The sequence below is a fragment of the Hypanus sabinus genome, chromosome 18 (assembly GCF_030144855.1).
Source record: "Hypanus sabinus isolate sHypSab1 chromosome 18, sHypSab1.hap1, whole genome shotgun sequence".
In the NCBI taxonomy this organism is placed as follows: Eukaryota; Metazoa; Chordata; class Chondrichthyes; order Myliobatiformes; family Dasyatidae; genus Hypanus; species Hypanus sabinus.
In genome coordinates, this window is record NC_082723.1 from 57,597,392 (window position 1) to 57,624,992 (window position 27,601).

The 27,601-nt window shown below is 48.3% G+C and overlaps 1 protein-coding gene across 1 annotated transcript; it reads right to left on the reverse strand.

Annotated features, from left to right (window-relative positions):
• Positions 1-26,824, reverse strand: LOC132407626 (UDP-N-acetylhexosamine pyrophosphorylase-like protein 1). Its single transcript, XM_059994409.1, has 9 exons — positions 26,468-26,824; positions 23,685-23,889; positions 23,143-23,318; positions 21,304-21,476; positions 20,480-20,673; positions 12,463-12,603; positions 11,394-11,582; positions 10,634-10,700; positions 1-1,254 (listed from the first exon to the last, which is right to left on the reverse strand). The coding sequence occupies exons 1-9, from the start codon at positions 26,739-26,741 to the stop codon at positions 1,195-1,197; spliced, it is 1,479 nt and encodes a 492-aa protein (XP_059850392.1). The 5' UTR covers positions 26,742-26,824; the 3' UTR covers positions 1-1,194.
• Between the last annotated feature and the right edge of the window lie 777 nt (positions 26,825-27,601).

A 27,601-nucleotide genomic window follows, 5' to 3' on the forward strand; every position in this document is an offset into this window, starting at 1 on the left:
TGGCCAGAAAAGCACTTTATTGTTAGTAATGAAGATATCAGATTTAAAGCTCATCAATTACACTGCTGGTGTTGAACTCATACAACAAAAGGCTGGGTCAACCCATCCACGATCGCTCACAAGTAGGTTGCAGGAGAGAAATCATTCTAATTATCAGAATAACTAGGGAGAGAGCTGGAAGAACAGGAGCAGGACCTGAAAACAATATTTAAAGAGAAGTTGCAGCATTTGGTGTGCAATGAATCTGGCACCAAACTCTGTGTCCAGGAGTACACTTGGTGCCTGGGGCCTCATCTCGATGTGGTAAAAATTCAGTTATTCAGAACTTCACTAACCAAAGCTCCCCAGTAACTGGCACTTTAGAGGGAGCATCCGGGCTGACACTATGGCACTAAGAAGAGAGTGCTCAAGCATCCCTAGAGCTGGACATCACTTCTATCCATTTTCTTGCCTGCTAGCTAATATTGGTTGTCAAATCATTGAAAATGCGTTGGCAATTGAATTTCAGTTCCCCTACATAACCTTTTAGTATTGATCACGTGAGAACACATTTAACTCTTGACTAATCATGATATTTGACAAACTAGCACTGTGTGTTCCCCCCCCCCCCCCCCACACCCATGGATAGCAAATATCTTACTTTTTATACATAACTTAATAGTGGGGAGTATCTTACATTCTGCTAACTTTTCCCCATGTGATGAGATTATTCTGGGATTTGAGGGACATCTGAGTCCCGCTGGCTGGCTGGGTTACCAGGGAAAGCTAGAGGCAACCCTGCTGGAGTATTGCAAGGGTAAATGACCCTTCAACCTAATTTGCTGGTGTTTACTCAGTGTGGAGCAGAAACAACCCCCTGAATGCAGGTGCTGGGATTTAATGAGAGGCAATGACCCCAGAACCCAGCAGGGTGCAGTTGCCGAGCAACCCTGCCTAGCGCAGGCTGCACACAATCCAGGTTGGAAAGAGGCTAGGCAGCAGCGGTCACCTCTATCTGAGGACCTCGGTGTTGTGCAGTTCCAGGGAAGATCCAGCTTCATGGAATAGATGAACCTGCCCGCCACATGTTCGAAGTCAGTAAAAATAAAAAATAGATTCTTTTTTTTTAAAAAAGTCAGCAGTGTCAAAATGAAGGCACAAGCTCAAGCCCTGTGTGTGAGGCCTGTCTGCTGGCTGAATGGATCCTCCTAAATGTCAGTCCGTTAGAAGCAGCGGGGATTGGAACTCCCGATCCTTCAGGCGTTCTTCCAGGTCCTGGAAAATAAAGTCAAACACAGCAGGTCACTACACACTTCTTCAGGAGGACTGACACCCACAGGATCAAACCTGGCCACACAGAGGTGCAGACATGTAATAGGGAGATAAACCAGTTGTCCCTCACAACACTTCATGGGCAGGTACCACCTGGCCCCTGGCAACTCGTCTGCTCGGCAGAACACTAGTCAAGTGCACAAACTTATTCCCTCCAGTACTGTGACAAATCCCATTTACAGGCAGCCATTCAGCCTATCATGCTTGAATTGTCAGTACTTTGAAGAAGCTGCCTTAAGCCCTATCCTTTCTTCAAAACCCTGAAAGTTCCCCCTTCAAGGATTCATTAAATGCCATTGAATGTTGTGAGATTATACTCTATCATGCTCAATATGGAAATTCCCTGGCACTCAATTTGTATGATTGAGTTGAACATCAGCCCAAAGCAGTGAGAATGTTTTCCTGGTCTTGTTGCAGAGAGGCTCAAGCTGATTCATTCACTGAAGAGATGCCTTTGTGAAGGAAGAGAAAGAAATGTAACACAGCTGAAGATGGCTGTGTTTATGTCCTGAAGAACTTTGCACTGATGTTCTGAGGCTGTGATGGACAACCACCAGCCACAAACATCTTCCTTTGTAGAAATGGAACAGTCAGCCCACCATGCCTGTGCTGACCATGCTAACCTAACTAATCCCATCTGCCTGCATGTAGCCTGCATCCTTCCATTGCCTGCCTGTTTATGTTTCAATGCCTCTTATATGATGCTGCTTTATCAGCTTCTACCACCACTCCTCCAGGCACATAGCACTATGTTAAAAATTTTCCCTTACACATCTCTGATGTACAATCTGTGCCCTCTCGTGTTTGACAGTTCCACCCTGGGGAAAAGACTCAGCCTCGTCTACACCATCCATACCTCTCAATTTCATGCACCTTTTGTTACTGTGCTCTCACCTTCAGGGATCCTTGTACATGTTTATCAAGATCCTTCTGTTCCCTCGTGAATCCCCAGGGCCCTGATATTTATTGCACGTATCCTTCCCTTCTTCCTCTGCCCAAGATGCTTCACTTCACATTTATTGTGATTAAATTCCACTTGCCATCTCTCAGCCCATTTCACCCAATGATCTCATCCTGTAGCCTATCCTCCTATCGACAACGGCCACCAATTTATGTGGCTCTTAAGCAGATTTCAAAAATTCTTCCCCCTCTGTTCCCTTTATTCTAACACATTCCCAATGGATATTCAGCTAACTGAAATCCTCCATGTCACTACCTGCAAATCACTGGAACGTCCCTGCACAATTGTCCTCTAGCTCCCTTTCCCTCTCTGGAGTCCGACAGACTGCCCCAGTGCATGGTGAGATCTCCTGCCCCTCAGCCCCAGCCAGGTAGATTCTCCCCTTGGCCCCTCAAGGACCCCTCCCTTCCCGAGTTGTCAGGGCACTCCACCTTCTCATTTTTATTGGTAGATATTAAGCATCTGAATCTGACCATTTTAAAGCCGAGTTGTAACCACAGAATGTTCCCACGTGTGTCTGTAGCTCACCAACCTGCTTCACTATTCCTTTACACCCATTAGGAAGAGTCGGTGTACCCTGCAGTCCGTGCAGATTGCTTCTATTGGACACAGTTCTCTCCTCCAACAACTCCCACTCCTCTGTGCACCTTAACCCTCTTTTCCTTTCCCACTGCCGACCCTCCCCAAACACGAAGTGAGCCTTCCCAGAACACCGTGGAAGAGCTGGACTCCCTGACTTTAACGGCAGCACTGTCCTTAAACTGAGATTCTTTCTCTGCACTGTGTGGAACGTGCAGAGCTCCAACATCTGGAACATTTCCCCCAATGCCCATTGATGTTAGTTTTTACCAGGGCTCCTCAGTGTCACACTCGGTCAAATGCTGTCTTAGAGTCACACTCACTTCTGGAATTCAGCTGTTCATTCTGTGTAAAGACCCAGGGTATAACGAACCTGGATTCGAATCGTCTTGGCAAACTCAAACTGAGCATGAGTAAGTGTACTCGATTAAAAAAAAAAGAATTATGTCGGAATAAGTGATTTAGTTCTTTGATCCTGATTTGCAATTCATTAAGATCAAAGCTGATCTTCTGATTCAATACCATTTCTCAAAAGTTTCCACACATTCTGAATTATTGATTTCACACGATTCACCCCCCTCCCACCACCGATTTTGCACTACTTTCTGGGTCTCTCAGTCTCTTGTCACACTGGCACACTTCCCCCTCCCCCCCACCCCTCTCTCTCTAGTCTTTGCAATTCTCAAATTCGCTGGCACCATTTGTGGATTATAGTACAGGAACTGGCCTTTTGGCCCACAATGCTGTGCCAAACAAATTAAATTAGTAATCAAATGATAACTAAATTAATCTCTTCTGCCTACACGACATCCATATCCTATTTTCCTCAAAAACCTCTTAAATGCCCCTAATGTTCCTGCCTCTACCACCACCCCAGACAGTGCATCCCAGGCACCCACCATTCTCTGTGTAAAAAAACTTGCCCCTCACATCTCATAAGACCATAAGACATTGGAGCAGAATCAGGCCATTCAGCCCATCGAGTTATTCCCCATTCCATCATGGCTGATCCCAGATCCCACTTAACCCCATACACCTGCCTTCTCACCATATCCTTTGATGCCCCGACCCATCAGGAAACGATCAACTTCTGCCGTAAATATAGCGGCAGACTTGGACTCCACTGCAGTCTGTGGCAGAGCATTCCACAGATTCGCTACTCTCTGGCTAAAAAAATTCCTCTTTAATTCTGTTCTAAAATCCTGCAATTTTGAGGCTATGCCCTCTATTTCTGGATACCCCCACCATAGGAAACATTCTCTCCACATCCACCCTATCTAATCCTTTCAACATTTGGTAGTTCTCAAAGGGATTCCCATGCATTCATCTAAATTCCGGGGGAATCTCATTTGAAGTCACCCCCTTTCATCTTAAATGCATGCCCTCTGAAATTGGACATTTCAACCCTGGGGGAAAGATAATGTCTACTCTATCTATGCTTTTCATAATCTTATAAGCCTCTACCAGATCTCCCATCAACCTCTGCCACTCCAGAGAAAATAATCCAAGTTTGACCAACCTCTCATGATAGCACGTGCCCTCTAAACCAGGCAGCATCCTGGTAAACCTCTTCCGCACCCTCTCCAAAGCCTCAACATCTCTTCTATAAAGGGGTGAACAAACCTGTATGCAATACTGCACATGCAGCCAGTTTTATAAAACTGCAACATAATTTCCTGACTTTTGAACTCAACGCCTTGACCAATAAAGGAAGCATGCTGTAAGGCTTCGTAACCACCCTATGAATCTGTGTAGCACCTTCAGGGAGCTATGAACTAGAACCCCAGGATTCCCCTGCTCATCAACACTGTTTAGAGTTTTGCCCGCTTTACATTTGACCTACCAAGATGCAAGACTTCATATTTGGCCAGGTTAAACTCTATCTGCCATTTCTCTGCCCATAACTACAACTGATCTATAATTCTGTTGTATTCTTTGCTAATCATCTATGCTATCCATAACACCATCAATCTTCGTATCATCTGCAAACTTACTAACCAACCCATCTACAGTTCCATCCAGATCATCACAAATAGCAGAGGTCCCAGTAGACACTAATCACAGACCTCCAGCTAGAATAAGCCCATTTGACGACTAAGTCTGTCTTCCATGGGCAAGCCAGTTCTGAATCCAAATGGCCAATTCACCATGGATCCCGTGCAGCTTAATCTTCTGGATGAACCCTCCAAGAAAGTTCTTGTCAAATGCCTTACTAAAATTCATGTAGACAATGTCCAAGGCTCTATCTTCCATCAGTCACCCTCATCACCTCGTCAAAAAACTCAATCAAGTTAGTAAGACATGACTTTCCCTGCAGTAAGCCATGCTGGCTCTCCCCAGTTAGGCTATAGTTTAACAAATGCTCAAAAATTCTCTCCAGTAACTTCCCTACCACTGACATGAGACTCACTGCTCTATAGTTTCAGGGCTGTCCCTGGTTCCCTTCTTGAATAATGGAACAACATTAGCTACTCGCCAGTTCTTTGGACCTTGCTGTGGCTACAGAGGACACAAAGATATTGGTCAAGACCTCAGCAATCTCTGCCCTTGCCTCTCTCAATAACCTGGGCAGTATCCCATCGGGCCCTAGGAATTTATCCACCTTAATGCCCTTTAAGAGACCCCTCAATACCTCCTCCTTTACCTGCTCAGCACTGATCTCCCTATCCTCCACATCCTTCTCCTTTGTAAATACTGATGTAAAGTACTCATTAAGGACCTTACCCACATCCTCCACATCCCATTAAATGTTTCTCCCTTTATCCTTAAGTGGTTCTACCCTATTCCTAATTGCTCTTGATGTATGTATAGATAATCATCTACACAATTTAAATTTAATTGGGCACTTTCTTCAAATTAAAATTTGGAGGAAGTGCCCAAAGTTTTTAAAATTTTCACCTTTTCTTTTCACAAGGGGGCAGCACAGTGGCACAACTAGCAGACCTGTTACTTCACAGTCCCAGGTTCAATCCTTACCTCAGCTGCTCCCAAATGTCTGTGGGTGGAGACCCACGTGGTCTCAACAAAAATTTCAAACTCGACAGCGATATGTGAATTTAGCTAGTTCTTGCTGTGACCGGACATCGTCGTAAATTGTCTATCTGTAGCCAGTAGAATAATTTTTTTTTAATTGACGTACAGCACAGAATAGTGCTTTCCTGCCCTTCGAGCCAGATGTCCAGCAATCCCTGATTTAACCCCAGCCTAATCACAGGACAATTTACAATGACCAATTAACCTACCAACTGGTACTTCTTTGTGGGAGGAAACCGGAGCAGCCAGAGGAAACCCACGTGACCACGTGGAGAATGTACAAACTCCTTACAGGCAGTGGCAGGAATCGAACCCCAGTCACCTGCACTGTAAAGTGCTGTGCTAACCACTACTCTACTGTGCCACTCAATTCAGGGGGAGGGTGGCTGACGGGAATGTAATAATTTTTAATATTTAGGACATGTAGGAATGACATAAATGGGTGCTTGATAGTCAACACAGTCAGTGAGCCGAAAGGTCCATTTGCATGACGTCTCTCTCTATGGAATTATGATGTAATGGCCATTACAGAGACTTGGCTGGCACCGGGGCAGGAATGGATTCTCAATATTCCTGGATTTCAGTGCTTTAAAAGGGATAGAGAGGGGGGGAAAGGGGAGGAGGGGTGGCATTACTGGTCAGGGATACTATTACAGCTACAGAAAGAGTGGGTAATGTAGCAGAATCCTCTTTTGAGTCAGTATGGGTGGAAGTCAAGAACAGAAAGGGAGCAGTTACTCTACTGGGGGTATTCTATAGGCCCCTGGTAGCAGCAGAGATACCGAGGAACAGATTAGGAGGCCTAACCCTAACCCTAATGCAGATTTTGGAAAGGTGCAAAAATAACAGGGTTCTTATCATGGGTGACTTTAACTTCCTTAATATTGATTGGCACCTGATTAGTTGCAATGGTTTAGTCGGGACAGAATTATGTTAAGTGCGGCCAGGACAGATTCCTGTCACAGTATGTTGACAGGCCGACTAGGGGGAATGCCATACTAGATCTAGTATTAGGTAATGAACCGGGTCAGGTCACAGATCTGTCAGTGGGTGAGCATCTGGGGGACAGTGATCACCGCTCCCAGGCCTTTAACATTATCATGGAAAAGGATAGAATCAGAGAGGACAGGAAAATTTTTAATTGGGGAAGGGCAAATTATGAGGCTATAAGGCTAGAACTTGTGGGTGTGAATCGGGATGATGTTTTTGCAGGGAAATGTACTATGGACATGTGGTAGTAGTTCAGGGATCTCTTGCAGGACGTTAGGGATAAATTTGTCCCGGTGAGGAAGATAAAGAATGGTAGGGTGAAGGAACCATGGGTTACAAGTGAGGTGGAAAATCTCGTCAGGTGGAAGAAGGCAGCATACGTGATGTTTAGGAATCAAGGATCAGATGGTTCTATTGGGGAATATACGGTAGCAAGAAAGGAGCTTAAGAAGGGGCTGAGGAGAGCAAGAAGGGGGCATGAGAAGGCCTTGGCGAGTAGGGTAAAGGAAAACCCCAAGGCATTCTTCAATTATGTGAAGAACAAAAAGTTGACGGGGTGAAGATAGGACTGATTAGAGATAAAGGTGGGAAGATGTGCCTGGAGGCTGTGGAAGTGAGCGAGGTCCTCAATGAATACTCTCTTCAGTATTCACCAATGAGAGGGAACTTGATGACGGTGAGGACAATTTGAGTGAGGTTGATGTTCTGGAGCATTAGGGGAGAGGAGGTGTTGGAGTTGTTAAAATACATTAGGACGGATAAGTTCCCAGGGCCCGATGGAATATTCCACAGGCTGTTCCATGAGGCAAGGGAAGAGATTGCTGAGCCTCTGGCTAGGATCCTCGTTGTCCACAGGAATGGTACCGGAGGACTGGAGGGAGGCAAATGTTGTCCCCTTGTTCAAAAAAGATATTAGGGATAGTCCGGGTAATTATAGACCAGTGAGCCTTACGTCTATGGTGGGAAAGCTGTTGGAAAAGATTCTTAGAGATAGGATCTATGTACATTTAGAAAATCATGGTCTGATCAGGGACAGTCAGCATAGCTTTGTGAAGGGCAGATTGTGCCTAACAAGCCTGATAGAGTTCTTTGAGGAGGTGACCAGGCATATAGATGAGGGTAGTGCAGTGGATGTGATCTACATGGATTTTAGTAAAGCATTTGACAAGGTTCCACATGGTAGACTTATTCAAAAAGTCAGAAGGCATGGGATCCAGGGAAGTTTGGCCGGGTGGATTCAGAATTGGCTTGCCTGCAGAAAGCAGAGGGTCGTGGTGGAGGGAGTACATTCAGATTGGAGGGTTGTGACTAGTGGTGTCCCACAAGGATCAGTTCTGGGACCTCTACTTTTCATGATTTTTATTAATGACCTGGATAGGGGGGTAGAAGGGTGGGTTGGCAAGTTTGCAGACAACACAAAGGTTGGTGGTGTTGTAGATAGTGTAGAGGATTGTCGAAGATTGCAGAGAGACATTGATAGGATGCAGAAGTGGGCTGAGAAGTGGCAGACGGAGTTTAACCCAGAGAAGTGTGAGGTGGTTCACTTTGGAAGGTCAAACTCCAAGGCAGAGTACAAAGTAAATGGCAGGATACTTGGTAGTGTGGAGGAGCAGAGGGATCTCGGGGTACATGTCCACAGATCCCTGAAAGTTGCTTCACAGGTAGATAGGGTAGTTAAGAAAGCTTATGGAGGGTTAGCTTTCATAAGTCGAGGGATAGAGTTTAAGAGTCGCGGGGTAATGATGCAGCTCTATAAAACTCTGGTTAGCCCACACTTGGAGAACTATGTCCAGTTCTGGTCACCTCACTATAGGAAGGATGTAGAAGCATTGGAAAGGGTACAGAGAAGATTTACCAGGATGCTGCCTGGTTTAGAGAGTATGCATTATGATCAGAGATTAAGAGAGCTAGGGCTTTACTCTCTGGAGAGGAGGATGATGAGGGGAGACATGATAGAGGTGTAGCGATGTACTACATACAGAGCTAGAAACAACGACACACAGTCGGTAAGTCATTTCAAGACTAGTTTATTCAAACCTCGCGGCGCTGGCTTTTAATCCCTAGTTCCCACCCTCTCTGGGCAGAAATGACATCAGAGGTGCATTACCAAAGTCTCTCCCCGCACGTGGGCTATTTGTGAGCCGGTTCGCCTGCGCAGAAAGTGGGTCGCCACATAGGTATACAAAATATTAAGAGGAATAGATAGAGTGGACAGCCAGTGCCTCTTCCCCAGGGCACCACTGCTTAATATAAGAAGACATGGCTTTAAGGTGAGGGGTGGAAAGTTCAAGGGGGATATTAGAGGAAGGTTTTTTACTCAGCGAGTGGTTGGTGCTTGGAATGCACTGCCTGAGTTTGTGGTGGAGGCAAATACACCAGTGAAATTTAAGAGACTACTAGACAGGTATATGGAGGAATTTAAGGTGGACGGTTATATGGGAGGCAGGGTTTAAGGGTCAGCACAATATTGTGGGCTGAATGGCCTGTACTGTGCTGTATTGTTCTATGTTCTATGACTGTCAAGCTGGGTGGCTTTTAATACAATCCAGAAAAGACCCTTCAATATCATCTGCCTTCTCCAATATCTTTACAGCTACACTGCAATCCTTTTCAAATAATATTGTCAAAATATTTTTGTATGTGCCTGCTGAACGTACAAGTTCAGGATACGCAGAGGTCGAAGTTCTGAAGCATTTGTGGCCGCTCCTCTCACTGCAGGGAGCTCTGAGGCTGACAGCCGCGTGAAGAGATCTCAGCACAGTTTGCGCGTCAGACAGGCCAAATCTGACAAATTTTTAAAAGTTTGAGGTAACAAGGAACACACAGGGTGGGGTTTTGCCATTGATGCACTCTAGATGAATCTTAGTCATTTGACAAAGACAGCTCTAGGAGGCAGATTGTACAGAAAAATAAAAGCCCACAAGAGCCATAGATCCAAAATTTGCTGAGTGGCCAGCAGCAAAGGGTGAGCTATAGATGTTCTACAGAGCTCAGTGATGCTTTTGTGATGTATATTAACAACAATGCTCATTGTTATACAGAAACCTGCTCCACTGGTCCTGTACCCATGTTATACACACAGACCCATCTCTATCAGTACTGTACATGTGTTATACAGACATACAATCCTGTGCAAAAGACTTTAATATATATTTAGCTAGGGTGCCCAAGACTTTTTCACCGTACTGTTGTAATTTTATGTATTGCACCGTACTGCTGCTTCAAAAAAAAAACAAATTTCATGACATATCTGAGTGATGACAAATCTGATTCTGATATCTGATTCAGTCTACTGTGGACTGAAAATAATCAATAAACCAATTGTTTGTAATCAAATGACCTTGCCTGGTGTCTCAGGCTGGGAGTGTCTGCGCACATGCCACCCCCTGCCTGGCACTCCTCTGCCACGTGGTCCACACCCCTCCTACAGTACTCCACCCTCACCATTCCCAACATCTTTACTTCCGTCAGATTCACAAACTCGCTCTCTGCTCCACAAATACAGTACTAAGTAAAAGTCTCAGGCACCTTAGCTATACGTATACGCCTAAGACCTTTGCACAGTACTTACAGACATACCTGTCCCCACCAATACGGTACCCCAGTGTTATACAAAAACTGACCTGTCCCCAGAACTGTAGGTGTGTTATACCAGGACAGACTCCTGGGATTAGTCAATGATTAAGAAATGTGCACAAGCTCAGTACTGCCCGTGCTTCACAATGCTGGTGATGAAAACTGCAAGTTTTTTTAACCTACCTCCCCTTCATAAGAGATAAGTGGTGAGATCTCACACACGACCGGGGGATCCTCCGTTTCCTGCAGCCTGCAGAGAACACAAGATTTTCAGCAAAAACACCCCTCTGGGTTGAGACACGTCTCAGATTTCCTCTCCAATTTGGTTCCGGTGACCCCTGCACCGATTCAGCACTGGAGGAGACTTTTAAAGTCAATTTGTTAAAGCCAGATTGGGGGTCACTGGGGTCAGGGATAGATCTGAACAAAGCCAGTACTCAAGGCTGTGGAACAGGGAACATTTCAGCTCCCTTCCTCCACCGTTCCAGGTTGCTGCTTCTGCCCGACCTGGCTGTGGCTCAGATATGTCTGCTGCTCAGCTGCTGGGCAGAGGCAGAAACTACAGACTGTCTGCATCTGCAGACTGACCTCGGACAGTTTCACCACTGGTCTGACCCAACCACCACACGCTCCCACAACACATCCAGCAAGGAGCTGGATTCACACCTACCCTCCTGGAGAGCTACGGTCAGAGCAGAACGGGTTTAGTTTTCAGCTTCATTCTGAAATAGAACCACGAACAAGAAGAGAAGATGGTTTTATAATTTCTCATCCCACCCTGGCCAGATGTTGCTCCCGTCTCTGCCCACTAGCCTAGATCGCTAGGCCCAGATCCCAACTTCTTGCTCAAACCCAGCCGATTCCTTGACCTGGACCCGGCCTCCTCCCCAAGCCAACCCGGAGCTACCGAGCCCAAGAGACAGGAGAAAATTCAACAACTTACTGGCTGAGAACAGGCACACGGTTGTTCTTGTCGTCCAGGAAATGAGCGCCAGCTTGCACAGCCCAGCGATAGTGCTGCCACAGCAGAGCACGCCGGGCAGTAGAGGGCATGTCTTTGCCACCAGTGCTCTCCGCGTTCTTCAGAGGCGAGAACTCATCCTCCCTCAGCACCTCAAACACAGCAAATTTCCTGAGCAGAAACAGAACCAGGAAGACATCTTTAAAATAAGTAAGTGTGTGTATGTGCGCGTGCGCGCAGGACTATGCAATTTACTGTGGCTATGTAGTGGGGGGCACTAGTTTACCCATAGATTAGTTTAGACACAGAGGGCCAAAGTCTTTCCAGGTTTACTGAATCCGGTATTAATATAGTTGCCTCTACGGTCAAGAACACCCACGTTCTGTGCACAAGTAGGACCCTCAGCCTCCTGTTGCTTATTAGTTTAATTTTCCATCACAATCTGAACTTTCTGTTGGGCCTGCTGCACAAGCACAAAGAGGCCGGAAGTTTGAGAACGGTGTCTCATCTTTAATCTGGGCACAGTGGCAGCCTCCGTACTCAATACTGATTTCTGCAAATTCAGGAATCTTACTGGTTACTTTTACTGTGCCATCCTTCTCCAACCTTGGCTGAGTTTTCTACTCTCAATTCGTACAGCCTGCATTCCACAGCACTTCACCTCCTTTCCCTTTCTTTGTATTACCCTAACTGCCCTGCTAATCACTGTACTCCAGCCCCAGCCTATTACAGACATCCCCTTTGGTTTTCCATCCTCTTCATCTCTCCCATACCTTCGCTGCAACTTAAAGCCAACCTTTTCAGATTTCCAGCATCTGTGAATATTTCCCCCCGATTTCCATTCTCTGCTTACAAATCACAATACCTCTCCCCCTCTGTAGACTGTTCTTTGATGTTCATAACCCCTGCTCTTTGGGATATTCTAATACCCACTGACCCAACCAGCTACAGCAGGAGGAGGAACAGGACTGCCACAAATCTGACTGTACCGTGAGTACGGCTGGAGAAGGGCAGGACAAAGCAGCTGCCGAGGTTTGACCACACAACTTACTTGGAAAACTGGAAAACATCAAAGACAAACTTCTCCATCTTAATGCCATTGGGCTTCTCTGGTTTCACATAGTTTCCCTCCTCATCAACGTAGGGAATCTTCTTCACAGCCACATGAAGCTTCAGTTTTGGTTCGTACTCTCTGCAGGGAGTAACAGGAGAACATAATGAAGTTAGTGCAGATTAGGAGGCAGAAGGGAAGGAGGAACTTAAGATCAAACTAAGAAGCCCATAGATTGACAACCCCCAGGACTCCAGTCCCAAGGATTCTAAGTGATTATCATCTTCTAAAAGTTCCTGGATTCTATAAATCCAACAAATTAAAAAAACTACAAATGTAGCAGCACCTATCAAGCAAAGATGGACAGAAAACAGCTGACGCGCTGGAATGTATCATTAATAAACTGCCCATCACGTCCCCACATCCTCTCCTCCTTCCCTTTCTCCTACAGTCCACTCTCCTCTCCTATCAGGTTCCTTCTTCTCTAGCCCTTTACCATTCCTACCCACCTGGCTTCACCTGTCACCTTTCAGCCAGCCACCCCCCCGCCCCCCACTTTTTTATTCTGGCATCATCTCCCTTCCTCCTCATTCCTGAAGAAGGGCCTTGATCAAAAGTGTCAACTGCTTTTTCATTTCCATAGACACTGCTGAGTTTCTCCAGCATTTTGTGTGTATTGCTTTGGATTTCCAGGACCTGCAGACGTTCTCGTGTTCATGATAGGACAAAAAAGTTAGTATGGCTTCATGAGAACAAAATCAGGTTGGACAAATTTCTTTCGGTTGCCCATGAGGGAACTTTTGGTTGTATTGGGATTTCCAGAGGACGTCCATGGGGACAGCATAGGAATGGACCCCTCTGGCCCGTCTCATCCATGTCGACCATGGTGCCAGTTCACACTAACCCCATTTGCTTAATTAGGCACATTTCCCTCTCTACATTCCTATCAAAGCACAGTGGATTCTGGTTAATTGGGAGTAGTACATTTTGGCCCAATTAAGCGGCTGCTCCAATTAGCCAAAGTTTCATGGAAATAGGTAAAAAAGACAAACTGCATTTAACTGAGTAACAAATTATGTCTTTAAGTGAAATGCAGAACACTACCAATATTACTACAATACTATAAAACTGGATATTCTTAATAGTTATTGGAGGAACTCATACAGTGTACGCTGCCTTGTTCTTTTGATTGACTGTAACTGAACAAAATCAGTGCAGACACCTAGTGCGGATAAGACCTGATGAAGGGTCGACTGTTTACTCTTTTCTATTGATGCTGCCTGGCCTGCTGAGTTCCTCCAGCATTTTGTGTGTGATGCTTCAGCCAGTGGACTGCTTTCTTTGCTTTTCTGCATGAAGTAGCGTCATAAGTCACTGGTTTTTATTCAGCATCGGACGGCTGAAATGAATAACAGAACAGAAGCACGCACACTGACACTATTTAAAAACAGCTTGCTTTAAGCATGGAGTAGTGTCTAACGGTCACACAAAGTGCATGTGAATAACACTAATTGGAAATTGTTCGGCAGCAATCTCCTGTCCCAGTTAAACAGCATCGTGACCCAAACCAACGAAGGAAATCCAAGCTATTTTCTCAATTAGTTTTTGTTCTCCAAGAGCTAGTCCAAAAAGGTGCCAGCCCCAATTAACTGATGGCCCAACAAACCAGAATCCACTGTACCCGTCAAAATGCATTTTAAACATTGTGATAGAATCTGCCTCCATCACATCCTCTGGCAGCACATCCCAGATATTCACCAGCCTTTGTGAAAAACCTGCCCAAAAGATCTCCTTTCCATTTCTCCCCCCTCACATAGAACTTAATGATCTTGAACAGATTCCCCTAACATGGGAAGAAGGCTTTCTATCCTATCCATGTCCCCCATTATTTGATGAACCTCTATAACACCACCCTTGCCTCCTACATTCCTTTGAGAACAGCCCCAGCCTTTTGAATCCCCTTATAAACAAATCCCTTCATTCCAGGCAACATCCTGGTGAATCTCCTCTGCATTCCCTGTTGCTACCACATCCCTCCTGTAGCAAGGACACCAGAGCTATACACAATAGACCAAGTACGGAATAACTAATCTTCTGTAGAACTCCAATATGACACCTAACTCTCATATTCAATGCCTCTGCCTATGAAGGAAAGCACATCAAATGCCTTTTGCACTGCCCTATCCACTTGAGTTGCCACTTTTAAGGAGCTAAGGATGTGCACTTCAAGATCCCTCGGTACACCAACGCTCCTAATGTCCTGCCAGAATTTGATGTCCCAAAGTGCAGAATCTCACACTTGTCTAGATTAAATTCCATCAGTTACCTTCTGCCCAACTTTCTGCAGATCTATGTCCCTCTATAGCCCTTCACAAACCTTTTTGCTATCTTTGGCCCACCAAATTTTGCGTCATTGGCAAACTTAATCAGATCCCCAAGTTATTTCTATACATTACAAATGACAGCGGTTTCAAAGTTCAAGGTACATTTATTACCAAAGTATACACAGAATACTACATACAACCTTAAGATTTGTCTCCCTACAGGCAGCCACGATACAAGAAACCCAATAGAATCCATTAAAAAATGACCGTCAAGCACGTAACGAGCAGAAAATGACATTCAGAACTGAAGTTCACAAAAATGAGTCCACAACCATGAAGCCCGTCATCGCTGAAGCCGATTCAGAAGCTTATTAGTTGCAGGCCACAGCCTCAGTTCAAGCAGAGACACATAAACCTTGCAGAGCAGTGAGCTGAACACCAGCCCATCCCTCGCCTGATCTGGCCAGGTGCTTACATTGCCCAAACTTCAGGTTGTTCCCCTCTCTCGGGCCTAGGCCCTGCCCTACCACTTCAATAAGCTCTCAGGCCCAGGCCTCCATTTGGCCCGTACCCGACCTTCCCGATTCAGCCCGGTGCTTAAATCGATCAGCCTTGGGTCTTTCCTTGCTCTCGGGCCCAGGCCTCCATTTGGCCCGTACCCGACCTTTCCGATTCAGCCCGGTGCTTAAATCGATCAGCCTTGGGTCTTTCCTTGCTCTCGGGCCCAGGCCTCCATTTGGCCCGTACCCGACCTTCCCGATTCAGCCCGGTGCTTAAATCGATCAGCCTTGGGTCTTTCCTTGCTCTCGGGCCCAGGCCTCCATTTGGCCCGTACCCGACCTTCCGATCAGCCTTGGGTCTTTCCTTGCTCTCGGGCCCAGGCCTCCATTTGGCCCGTACCCGACCTTCCCGATTCAGCCCGGTGCTTAAATCGATCAGCCTTGGGTCTTTCCTTGCTCTCGGGCCCAGGCCTCCATTTGGCCCGTACCCGACCTTTCCGATTCAGCCCGGTGCTTAAATCGATCAGCCTTGGGTCTTTCCTTGCTCTCGGGCCCAGGCCTCCATTTGGCCCGTACCCGACCTTCCCGATTCAGCCCGGTGCTTAAATCGATCAGCCTTGGGTCTTTCCTTGCTCTCGGGCCCAGGCCTCCATTTGGCCCGTACCCGACCTTTCCGATTCAGCCCGGTGCTTAAATCGATCAGCCTTGGGTCTTTCCTTGCTCTCAGGCCCAGGCCTCCATTTGGCCCGTACCCGACCTTTCCGATTCAGCCCGGTGCTTAAATCGATCAGCCTTGGGTCTTTCCTTGCTCTCGGGCCCAGGCCTCCATTTGGCCCGTACCCGACCTTTCCGATTCAGCCCGGTGCTTAAATCGATCAGCCTTGGGTCTTTCCTTGCTCTCGGGCCCAGGTCCCGCCGCCTTGACTTTGCATCACCTCCCCTCAGTTTTGCCTCATCGAGTTGCCTCTGAGTCCACTCCAGCTAAGCCCACACATTAGCTCATTTCCCTGCTCTTGTGCCGCCTCAATTTGGCTCATACACGCCAGGCCGTAACCGTCTTGCACCTGCAGAAATGCCAGGTCATACAGACAGGTGGTTCAACAGCTCAGCGCCAAAAAGCAAGTTACAAGCTACTGACTGCAGTGATTGTATCCAAGAAAAAGTGAAATTAATACAGTAACTTCTATTTTATTTGCTACCACAAGTTATTGCTATACTTCACATCTTAAACCAATCACTGTGGTACTAAGTGCCATCTTAAACCAATCACTGTGGTACAGCATCTGTTACAGAGTTCTCGACAGGAAAATAACCCTCTGCCTCCCATCAACAAGCTGATTTTTGATCCAGTTTGCTAATATGCATCTGATACTTGAGCCCTAACTTTCTGGTTATAGCTCACCGGTGAAAAGTCACCAACCTGAAATATTAGCTCTGCCTGAGCCATTGAATATTTCCAAAATTTTAGTTTGAATATTTAGAGGGGGGAACCTCTAGCTAAGAGGATGTTTCTCCTTTGGAAATGAAATAATGCTAGACAGCAGTGTTTCACAGTAAGGAGACACAGAACAGGCCCCTTGACCCACAACGTGTGTTCCATATTAATTCATCTATCCACACATGGTCTGTATCCCTCTCTTCCCTGCTTGTTCATGTGTCTATAAAAATTCATCAAACTTAGCTATGGTATCTAATTCCACCACCTTCTTTGGTAACACGTTCCAGGCACATAACATTCTCTGTGTAACAAAACTTGTCCTGTAAGTCTTGTTTGAACTCTTCCTCTCTCTGAGGTCACCTTCAACCTCTGACCTCTAGTACACATTTCCACCCTGAATAAAACTATCTATGCCTCTCATAATTTTAAATACTTCTATCGAGCTGCCCCTCAGCTTTTGACGCTCCACAGCAAACAATTTGACCTCTCCTTGTAAGTAACACTCTCCAATCCCAATGAATCTATTCTGCATCCTCTCCAAAGCTTCCACATCTTCCTGGAACCTGACAAACAGAAGCATACACAAGACTCAAAACGTGGCCTAACTAAATGTTTGTACAGTCACAACATGACACCCAAACTTTTAATCTCAGTGCCCTGCCTGACATAGGCAAGCATGCCACATGCCTTCCTTCTTCACCACTCTACCCACTCCTGAAACCATTTTCAGGCATTTCCGAGACCTCTCTGTACATCAATGGTCTGAAGGGTCCTGCTGTATCCTTTGACAATTTTCCTCACTTTTATCCACAACTCCCCTAATTTTCATGTTGACTGCAAATTTACTAATCAATCCAAACTACATTTTTACCTGAAACATTTACATATGACTATCATCGAGATTTTAGCAATGCAGAATACCATTGGTCACAGACCTCCAGCCAGAATAACACCCTCTGCCTTCTACAGCCAAGTCCATTTTGAATCCAATTTACAAGGCTCCATGAATCCCATGCGCCTTAATCTTCTGGATTAGACCCGGGACACTTTGAATGCTTGACCAAAGATGACGACTGCCCTACCCTCAAACATCTCATCACCTCAAAAACATCAATATCACATGCGTAACATGTGACCTTATTCTGCAAGACAAAACAAATGGTTCTGCTGATACTTTGAAAAAGAACAAGTCTGCAGATTCAGATAATACATAGAATGGGCAAGTGGAATGATAAGCAAAGGAAGCCTAACAACACAAGGAAATGACAAGTACCTGAACCTGGCTTAATACCAACCTTCAGCAAAGAAAGTGCATCAGAGAAAGGAATCAGCTTGCTCACCCAGAGAGGTTACTGAGAAACTGCAGAGGAAAGTGAAAAGAAATACTTAAGAGGAGTTAGGTAAAAGTAAGGTTTTAAAGCAGGACTAAGTCTGAAGACATTAGAGAAAGTATCAAACGCACAAGCATCCATTTGATCTGCTTCACATATCTTAAGCAGGTGATCGTCACGTCTCAATGGGGGCGTGCAAGGAGAGTGGACCAGGAAAAAAACAGCACAGCTTAGATCAGCACTTAGAGTGAGGAAAGGAAAATGGGATCCAGCTCATTTATTATTACAAAAGCACAGCAGTGAACTTTACACTGTACTGTATATTCCTTGTGTCTCCTTCTTGGCAAGATTTTATCTGTTGATGACATTGAGTTAATGCAATACAGAGACAAAGTGTATCTGGTTCACAGACCAATAAATTGGCATTCCTGATTAACGAGGACAAAGGTTAGGTTCACAGTCTTAAGTTTGGTTGCAGCACAAAGTTAACCACTCAGTCAACAAGCTTGTAAAATCTTCATGCAAGATTAATCCAATGTACTCTCTTACCCTCTCCTCATAACCCTGTAAATTCTCGTACCAGCCAGCTTCCTTCTGAAAGCTACAACTATTCCCCAGGAATGATCGAGATCACAGCTGTGCCTGCTCATCACTGGCTATGTAGAAAAGTCTATGTTTGAAGCCCTCCCTGGTTGCCCTCCCCAACTTTTCCTCTGCTACATTGATAACTGCATTGGTGCTGTTTCCTACACCCGTGTTGAGCTCGTCAATTCTATCAACTTTGCCTCTAACTTCCACACTGCCCTTAAACTCACTTGGTCCATCTCTGACACCTCCCCCTTCCTCCTCAGTCTCTCTATCTGCATTTCTGGAGACAAACTGTCCACTGACATCTTTTAAAACCTACTGATTTCAACAGTCATCTCGAGTATACCTCTTCCCACCCTATCTCCTATAAAATTGCTATTCTCTTTTCTCAGTTTCTTTGCCTCCGCCGCATCTGTTCCCAGGATGTGGCTTTCCATTCCAGGATAACAGAGGTGTCCTCCTCCTTCAAAGAATTGGGTTTTCCTTCCTCTACTATTGATGCAGCCCTCACCCGCATCTCCTCCAGTTCCCGAACATCCACGCTCACCCCATCCTCCTGCTGCCTTAATAGTGATAGAGTCCCTACCATCCCATTGGCCTCCAATTCCAACATATTGTCCTACACAACTTCCGCCACCTCCAACGGGATTCTACCACTAAACTTATCTTTACCTCCCCCTCCGCGTTCCACAGGGAACACTGCCCCCTCAGATTCCCTTGTCCATTTGTCCCCCCACTAATCTCCCTCCAGGCACTTATCCCTGCCAGGGGCCTAAGTCCTACACCCCCTCTCTCACCTCCATTCAGGGCCCCAAACTGTCCTTTCAGGTGAGTCAACACTTCACCTGTGAATCTGCTAGGGTCATCCATTGTGTCCAGTGCTCCTACACTGGTGAGACCCATAGAAAACTGGGAGACCGCTTCATCAGGCACTGCCACAAGTGGGACTTCCTGGTGGGCAAATCTTTGAATTACTATTCCCATTCAGACATGTTGGTCCATGTGCCATGATGAAACCAGCCTCAGTGTGCAGGAGCAACACCTTATATTCCGTCTGAGTACCCTCCAACCTGATGTCATGAATATCAATATCTCCTTCCAGTAGAGCATTCCCCTCCCCATTCCCCACTGACCTTTTACCTCTTCTCGCTTGCCTGTTATTTCCCCCATTTCCTCCTCCTCTCCTATCAGATTCCTTCCTCTCCAGCCCTCCACCTTTCCCACCCACCTGGCTTTACCGATCACCTCCAGCTGTCTTCCTCCTCATCCCCCCATCTTTTTATTCTGGCATCCTTCCCCTTCCTTTTCAGTCCGGAAGAAGGGTCTCAGCCCATAACGTTGACTGCTTATTCATTTCCATAGATGCTGTCTGACCCGTTGAATTGCTCCACCATTTTGCATGCGTTGCTCTGGATTTCCAGCATCTGCAGAATCTTTACTCACATCACTTAATTGGAGGGAGTACAAGATTGTGGTGGGCTCAGACAGAATTCAGAGTAGAAAGATGAACCAGAGCCACAGGAGGGAATCAGTGCCTTGATTAGCTGGTAGGCAAAAGGTCTGACAACAGGTGATTACTGGGCCAAGAGAGATAGTGGTGGGAGTGTAGGGAACAGCAGGGATGGGGAAGGGGTTTGAGGGCAGAGGGCCACAGGAATGGGGGGGTCGGCTGGGGAAGCAAAAGTAACCCAAGGCGAGATGCTGGCTCAGGCGAGGCAGCAACAACCTGGTGAAGGGGGAGAGAGGGAGCAGGTGCAATGACCTCCTTGCCCATAAGGAAGCAGTGGCTGCTCCCTGCACAGAGACAGCTTCAGATATCAGGTAACCATGGCTTACTCTGTCACGGACTTGAGGAAGTCCACAGTGAAGAAGTGGTTGCAGATGTTGCCAGCGTTGAAGGTGAGTTGGCCGTCAGCGTTCCTCCTCTCCACTGTCTCCTGGCTCACCTCGCTGTACTCCACAACCTGGTAGATGCCGTTCACTCGACACACCACACCCACCGGCTCAGTGGGGTACGCCTTACCAACCACCTGGGGATAAACACAGCCACAGCGTGAGGGGCACGGAGGGACAACCATCCTTCCCTCTTCCGCAAAGAGAAAGCTGGCCACAAACACGGTCCATCTTTAAGTTCTGAGCCCATCAACGTTCACCCATGCCCACAGCGGCTTCAACACCTGAGGGAAGCCTTTGCCTGATAATACGTTAGGAAAGCGCACACCATTTGGACACAGCACAGAACAAACCTAATTGTGGGTACCCAGATGGAGTAGACTGCAGCTGCCCAGCCCAATACTAGAGAGACCACCCCCAACACAGCACTGGGGGGGGAGGGTGCGTGGATGTCCAGACCACAGCTGGTGGAGACCGTCTCGGTCAGTGGAGTCACTGGTTGGGGAGGGAGGGCAGGAGTTGGGTTGGGTTGAGGGGACTGATATACAGACGCTGGTGGGGAGCAAAGGGAGGCTTTTACAATGGGGTGTGGGCTGGTGACTGGAGGGGTGCTTAGTAGGTCATTATAGGTGGGATTAGGCTGTGGGAGGAGTGGTGGAGCTGGAGAGAGGTGGGCAGTGAGCTTGCTGATCACCCCCTGCCTCTGCAGGGTGACAAACCTCTGCCCGACTCTCTCAGGAGCAGGGAGCTTGGGCCAGTAAACTCACCTTCGCCCCGCAGTCTGCATCCCGCTCGACACAGAAACCAATGAAGGTCGGGTCCGCCATCTTCACCAAGATGTTGTCCACACAGTACACGTGAACGAATCGAACCCCTCGCTGGTCCATGTCCTCCAGGATCTTGTAGTCCGTCAGAGCACGGTACAGGCCACCGTTTCCATCTACAATACAGCAAGCACAGGTTCCGGTCAGCGAGGACACCCAGAAACATCCTCAGCCCCAGTTCCTGGCCTCACACTGCCCTTTCATGTCCCTCAGCAACTTGCTGCTCCTCCCCGTCTCTCACAGTATCCGATAACGCTCTCCACAGGTCTTCATTCCTCCTGCCCAGTGGCTGATTTAAAGTGAAAGTGTGCCCTCGGTAACAACACCATATCATACCCATTCTTCACCCCCACTCTGTGGGCCAAACCCGTGTCAAGATCATTTAGCAAGGTGACGTCCAGGAACCTCAGTTGTGGGAAGGGGTCTGTAGACACTGAGGGATTCACTACCTTGCTTCTCTGCAAAGTGTTCAGAGCCTATCAAACAACAGCTTCCATTTATCCAGCCAGTGCCATGGACACCTGCTACCAAGCACTCAGTACCCTCCAGGGCTGGAGACAGAGGCACAGAAGGTAGGGGCTGAATTTTTTTCAATGTCGAATCCATGCCACACATGGCCTTGGAGGGCACATGCTGACTGATAAAATCTTCTGGGCGCGGTCAAAGAATTCTGCTCGTTTTGGTGTGACTGTCCCCGTTGGACTTCCTGCCACGTTACCTTTTACCTCAGAGATGAACCACCTGGAGTCAAACTCCAGTAATCTGGCAGCCACGGGATGTCGCTGGTGGTTTTCCAGACTCCCAATTGTTCCTGAGGGCCTCCGTTGGTCAGAGTCGACCATGGCTATTGCGTCCTAGATGTCCAGGTATGCGAGCCTGGGCAGTACGATACGGAGAGCGAGCTGTTGCCCATGTGGCAAGCTCCCCCTCTCAATGCAACTGATGAACCCAAAGGAACGGCAGAGACGGATAGAGTCTGGCACCAGCAGCGTCACAGGAGTTACTCTGACCTCAACGTAGGGCTGCCTTAGGGACTCCAGCTCCAGATGTTTTCCTCGGGTCTACTCCCAAAGCCTTTTCCATGAGTGGGTACAGGTGCAAGGCAGCTGAAGTTTGAGATCAGAGTTTTCCTTCTCCTCGATGAAGAGGATCAGGCTGAGGAGCCCCATCCACCCAAAGAGACTGGTTTTAAGGCATCAGTAGCCCGCCTGTCAGTAGAAACGGTTCCGCTGGGCTTAGTAGCTAAGCCACATGTAAAGGCCAGGAGCTGGACTGGGTTGCCAGAGGCTATTCCAGGTGCATGCCATTGTTCCTAATGTTAATATATAGTAACATACATTTCAGATGCTCCACAGTAGGGCAATAAAGAGAAGCCCAGTGAGGTTAAAGGGAATGTGATTGTGAGAAGTAGATGAGCCACCTGCCAATGAATAGTATGCTATCAATTTTACTGCAGTTGTTCTTCCATCTCCTAAGGCATGTTGGAAGGCAGTGTAAACTCCCAGCAAAATCTTGATCCTCCAGTCAACCTACATGGCCTAACTTAGTGAACCTGCCAAAGCATTATCCCTCATCATATCTGCCCCACAGTTCCACCGGACGCAGGCATTCCTGACCAGGTCCCAGCTACGTTTCATTGTCGCAGTCCCGATTGCGGCAGCAGGAAATGACCTCGGACACAGGAGCACTCAGGAAATCAGAACCCAGCTTCAGTCTGCCGCTGATCATGGTACGTGCATTGGACGCTCAGAGTAAACCAACTCCGGCCCGGAGTTCACCAACCTGGAGCCCTGGCAATCTGAGCCTTCCCTTCCAAGATGATCTTCCCGTCAAATCCAACAGCCGGCAGCATCCTCTGCTCAAACATGACCACGTCGGACTGAGGCAGGCTGAAGTACTGGTTCTGAGCGAAGAACTTCTCTGTGGGTTCCAGCGTGAACTCACTGGTCATGATGTACCTTTGGAACAAAAACAGTGATGCCATCAACAGCTGTTATCTGTAAAGCAATGCACAAAGCATGAGTAAACACTATAAACTGGTGTTGGAAACGAGAGATGATAACAAGTTCCACAGGTATCTCCAGCCCTATCACACACACGCTCACCCAGGTCTCCACACTCCTGACATACTACGGCTGGAATCCACACACACAAACCATACCATAACTGGTATCCAGTCACACGCACATGCCAACTTTGTGGTAACTGATGTCCAGACATACAAAGACAATACTGCACCATATCATCAGGGGGCGGTGCCCTCTTGTCCAGACAGCCTAGAGTTAACAACCCCTTGGAGACCGATCGGAGAACCGGGATCTCACCAAGGTAGCGTGCATTTGCCGCCCAGCCTCTGCTCGGCCATCCGCTTCACTTTGCGAATTCGTTCAGCCTGGACTTGGTAAAGCGTCTTCCTGCTTGGCAGCCCAACGTCGTACATGCCCTTTGGATACGGGACACCTAACCGGGTACCTTGCCCACCAGCCAACAGCAGCACGGCTACATGACCTTTGGCAATCTCCTGAAAACCTAGAGCACAAGGTCAAAGTATGAAGCGGCAGATGAAAACAAAATCACAGAGGCAACCCCTCTTTTCCCAGCTTCCTAATGCCCCTGGCTCTGCTGGTTGTACATACCTAAACCTCCCAGCATATTATACACAGAACAGACTCTTACAGCATCAGATCTCGTTGGCCCACCAGAGACCCATTTACTGTAATCCAATCCTCTCCATACAGTTCCTTCAAACTCACCGCTCCTCTCCCCCACCGCCAGAATCTAACACTCGCGCAGAAACCGGTGAAGAGCCAATAAACCAACTATCTCTGGGATGTAAAAGGAAACTACAGCACTTTGAGGAGATCCATATAGTCAGAACAAACTCCACACGGAGAGGACCGGGGGTCAGGAGTGAACCTGTGTTGCTGGCACTACCAAGCAGCACCACAACCAGCTTCAGTCCCCTGTCACTTAAATTCCCAATCCCACTCCAACCTACCAGTCTGTGGCCCTCTGTATTGCAAAGCTAGGGCCCACGGCAAGCTTAAGGAACATCCGCCGGGCAGGTTGCAACCTCCTGAACTCTATAATTTGATTTCTCAGTCTGTGGCTGTTGACTACCTGTAGTATTAGCTCAGCTTGTTTTATCCCCACCCTCTCTGGGAGTGGAGTATGTGTCCGCCCTGACCTGTGGGTCTCATCTCCCCTTTTCCACATTTCACAACTCCCATGGTCTCCAACCAGATAACCGGGTTCACAGCTTATTCTCATCGCAACGTTCCGTCGATTTTTTTTTCGCAGCTAGGTAGACCAACTGTCGTGAGCAGGAGATTTTTACACGGCCTGCAGACCGCACGGCACTTCAATACTAACATCGTATTAAAGAGAGTTCAAACTGCATGGCAACAAAACCTACGTGCACGGGAGCATTTCGGTCACCGTGCGGCCGCACACCCGCGCAGCTCGGAGGGGACAGTGCCCCTGCGGTCACTTCCGTTTTGTCCTAATGCTCCTGGCTCAGCTGGCTGCATGTAACTAAACTTCCCAGCGTGGGTATACCCAGAAGTGGCAGGGAAAGTCAACAGGAAACAGCACCATTTCAGCATGTTACACAGAATGTCACAGACACTCCCTCTCCCCCCAACACCCCCTGAAACTTTCCTAACTTTTTTCTCAGACGTTCGCTTTCTAGTTCTTCTCGCAAATGTGACCCGGGAACATTTTGTTCATATTTTAGATCTGCAGCACACTTCGGATTTTCAGCTCTACCAGCAGTGATCCAACCCCATCCCCCACCACACACTTATGCATGGAAATATCAAGGTAGCAGCACATGAAATGGGAGTGGGCCCCTCAGGGTTCAATAAAGGCATGTTTAAACACAAATTTATTAAGAAGTCTGATTTTATTAGTAATTGGGGATCTATTATCAGACCAGAGAAGGTGGAAGAGGACAGTACTAAATAACAAAATCTTTCCGTCTATCTGCTCTCTCACTGAGTGTTTGATCCCATTACAGACCCTCAGTGAATGAAACAGCCTGTTCCCGGACAACACTGAGCCACAGGCTAACACAGTACACAAGATGCAAGGTCACCAGCAAGAGAGCTGAAACCACACGATCCTCGGCAGCCCATGCTGGAGGACGGCGTGCTGACTAGGCACACAGGTCGTGGTCTGGCATTGGCTTAGGCATCCTGCCACGTCAGGCAGACAGAGGTTCTGTGTAACATGCTGGAATGGTGTAGCTTCCTGTTGACTTTCCCAGTCACGAGAGAATCACAGGATGAACAACAGCAGCCCACGGGTGAGTGCAGCAAACCACGTCACAGGGCAGGTCGATCCAGCCAACAGCCCACCTCTGTCACACCGGCTACGCCCACCCAGGGCTCAGATTCATCAGCCCCTACCATCCACCATCTATCACTACACCTGAGCCCTGATCACACTCCCTATCCTCTCCCAGCCCTTGGATCCCCTTCCTTCCATCCCTCTCCTTCCCCCTTCACCCCTCCATCTCCCACCCACCCCAGACCACCGCCTTTCCCCATCCCCCTCCCAACCCCCCCGGACCACATCTCTCCCCCCATCTCCCTCCCACCACCTCTTCACCCCCCAACCTCCCAAACCATCTCCTTCCCCCCCCATCCACCCTCCCCCGGACCTCCCCCCATCCCCCTCCCAACCCCCTGGACTACCTCCCTCCCCCAATCCCCCTTGGCGTCCTTCCCCCACGCCACCCCCCCCCCCCCCCGACCACCCCCTCCCAACCCACCAGACCATCACCCTCCCCATCCCCCTCTGACCACCTCTTCCCCCCCAACCTCCCCAGACCACCTCCTTCTCCCATCCCCCAGGCAACCTCCTTCCCCATCCCATTCCTACCCCCCCAGAACACCCCCCCATCACCTCCTTCCGCCCCAACCCCACATGCCCCCTCCCACCCCAGACCCCTTTCCCCATCCCCTCGGATCTCCTTGACCCCCCCCATCCCCTCCCACCCCTCGGATCTCCCTCCCTCTACACGCTCTCCCAGCACCCTCTCGCACACCCCCGGAGGCATCATCCCAGCAGCTCCATGCTGCCCCACATCGGACCCACTCTTTACCGCGATCCCGCCACCTCCGCAGGGTCTCGGCGTCCGTTCGGCACACGCCGCCCACCACCTCCTCGGGCAGCGGCTCCATCAGACCGGGCAGCGGCGCTTGGCCAGCGGGCCGGGGCAGGACGGCCGCCTCGCAGTGAGCCCGCAGCTCGGCCGGTTCCTGCTGTCCCACCGAGGCCACCAGCGCCCTGCGCTCGGCATCCGACAACTGCGGCCAAAACCTCAGCACCTCCGGCTGCCCGGCCTCGGCCAGCCGCCGCTGTGCCACCTCAAACATCGCAGCTCCGGAGAAAGAGTCACGGCAGCACCGAGGAGCGGCTGTCAGCCGACCCGGCGGAGGAGGCGGGGCTGGAGGACAAGAGGCGGGGCTGGAGGACAGGGGGCGGGGCTGGAGGACAAGAGGCGGGGCTGGAGTACGGGGCGGGGCTTAATGACGGGGGCGGGGCCTGAAATTCACGACCGGTTGGGACATTGTGGACGGTTTAATAACGAAAAAGCATCTTGGGGCATGGACTGGCCAGGAACGTTGTAGGTGATGGTGTTCATGTTTGTGGTCTGCTGGCATGCTGGAACAGGCCCGAGGTGCTGAATATCCTGTCTTGTTCTTTTTTTCTCATATCCTGATGAAATAACTTAAGCACCTTGAATCTAATTTGCATTTCTATAAATCCTTTCCATTATTACGTGAATCACAAAATCCATTCCTTTGTGCATGAGCTCCCACAGACGTGGAACTGGACAACTTTCCAGGTGCATCATGTTGGCATAGGTTTAATAGAGAACTCTCCGCCCTCCTTCAAAAGAGTGGCAGGGACAGTACCAGCCCGGGTGAAGGGTCTTGGCCTCTCCCTATAGATTTTGATTCCCTTTACAGACGCTGCCCGACCCCACTGGCCCCTGCAGCGGCTTGGTTTTGCTTTGCTCCTGGAACCGACATCTGCAGTGTGTGTCCCCGGAGATTCCTTCCATTCCCGATAGGACAGGCGGGGCTCTGAGGGTCTGATCTGTGTTTGAAGCCCTTCTCGGTTCAGTCCAGCCTATGCCTGACCGAGGACAAGAATGCTGAGCCTCTGCTGGTGCAGTAACCAACCCGTGATGTCAATAACCAACGTCGGTCGCACTCGCCACGAATCACGG

Coding starts and splice junctions, on each gene's coding strand:
- LOC132407626 (XM_059994409.1), bottom strand. CDS start 26,741: ATGTTTGAGGTGGCACAGCGGCGGCTGGCCGAGGCCGGGCAGCCGGAG. Junction 12,604..20,479: donor TTCCTCAAGTCCGTGACAGA/GTAAGCCATGGT, acceptor TACTCCCTGCAG/AGAGTACGAACCAAAACTGA. Junction 10,701..11,393: donor CGTGTGCCTGTTCTCAGCCA/GTAAGTTGTTGA, acceptor TGTTCTCTGCAG/GCTGCAGGAAACGGAGGATC.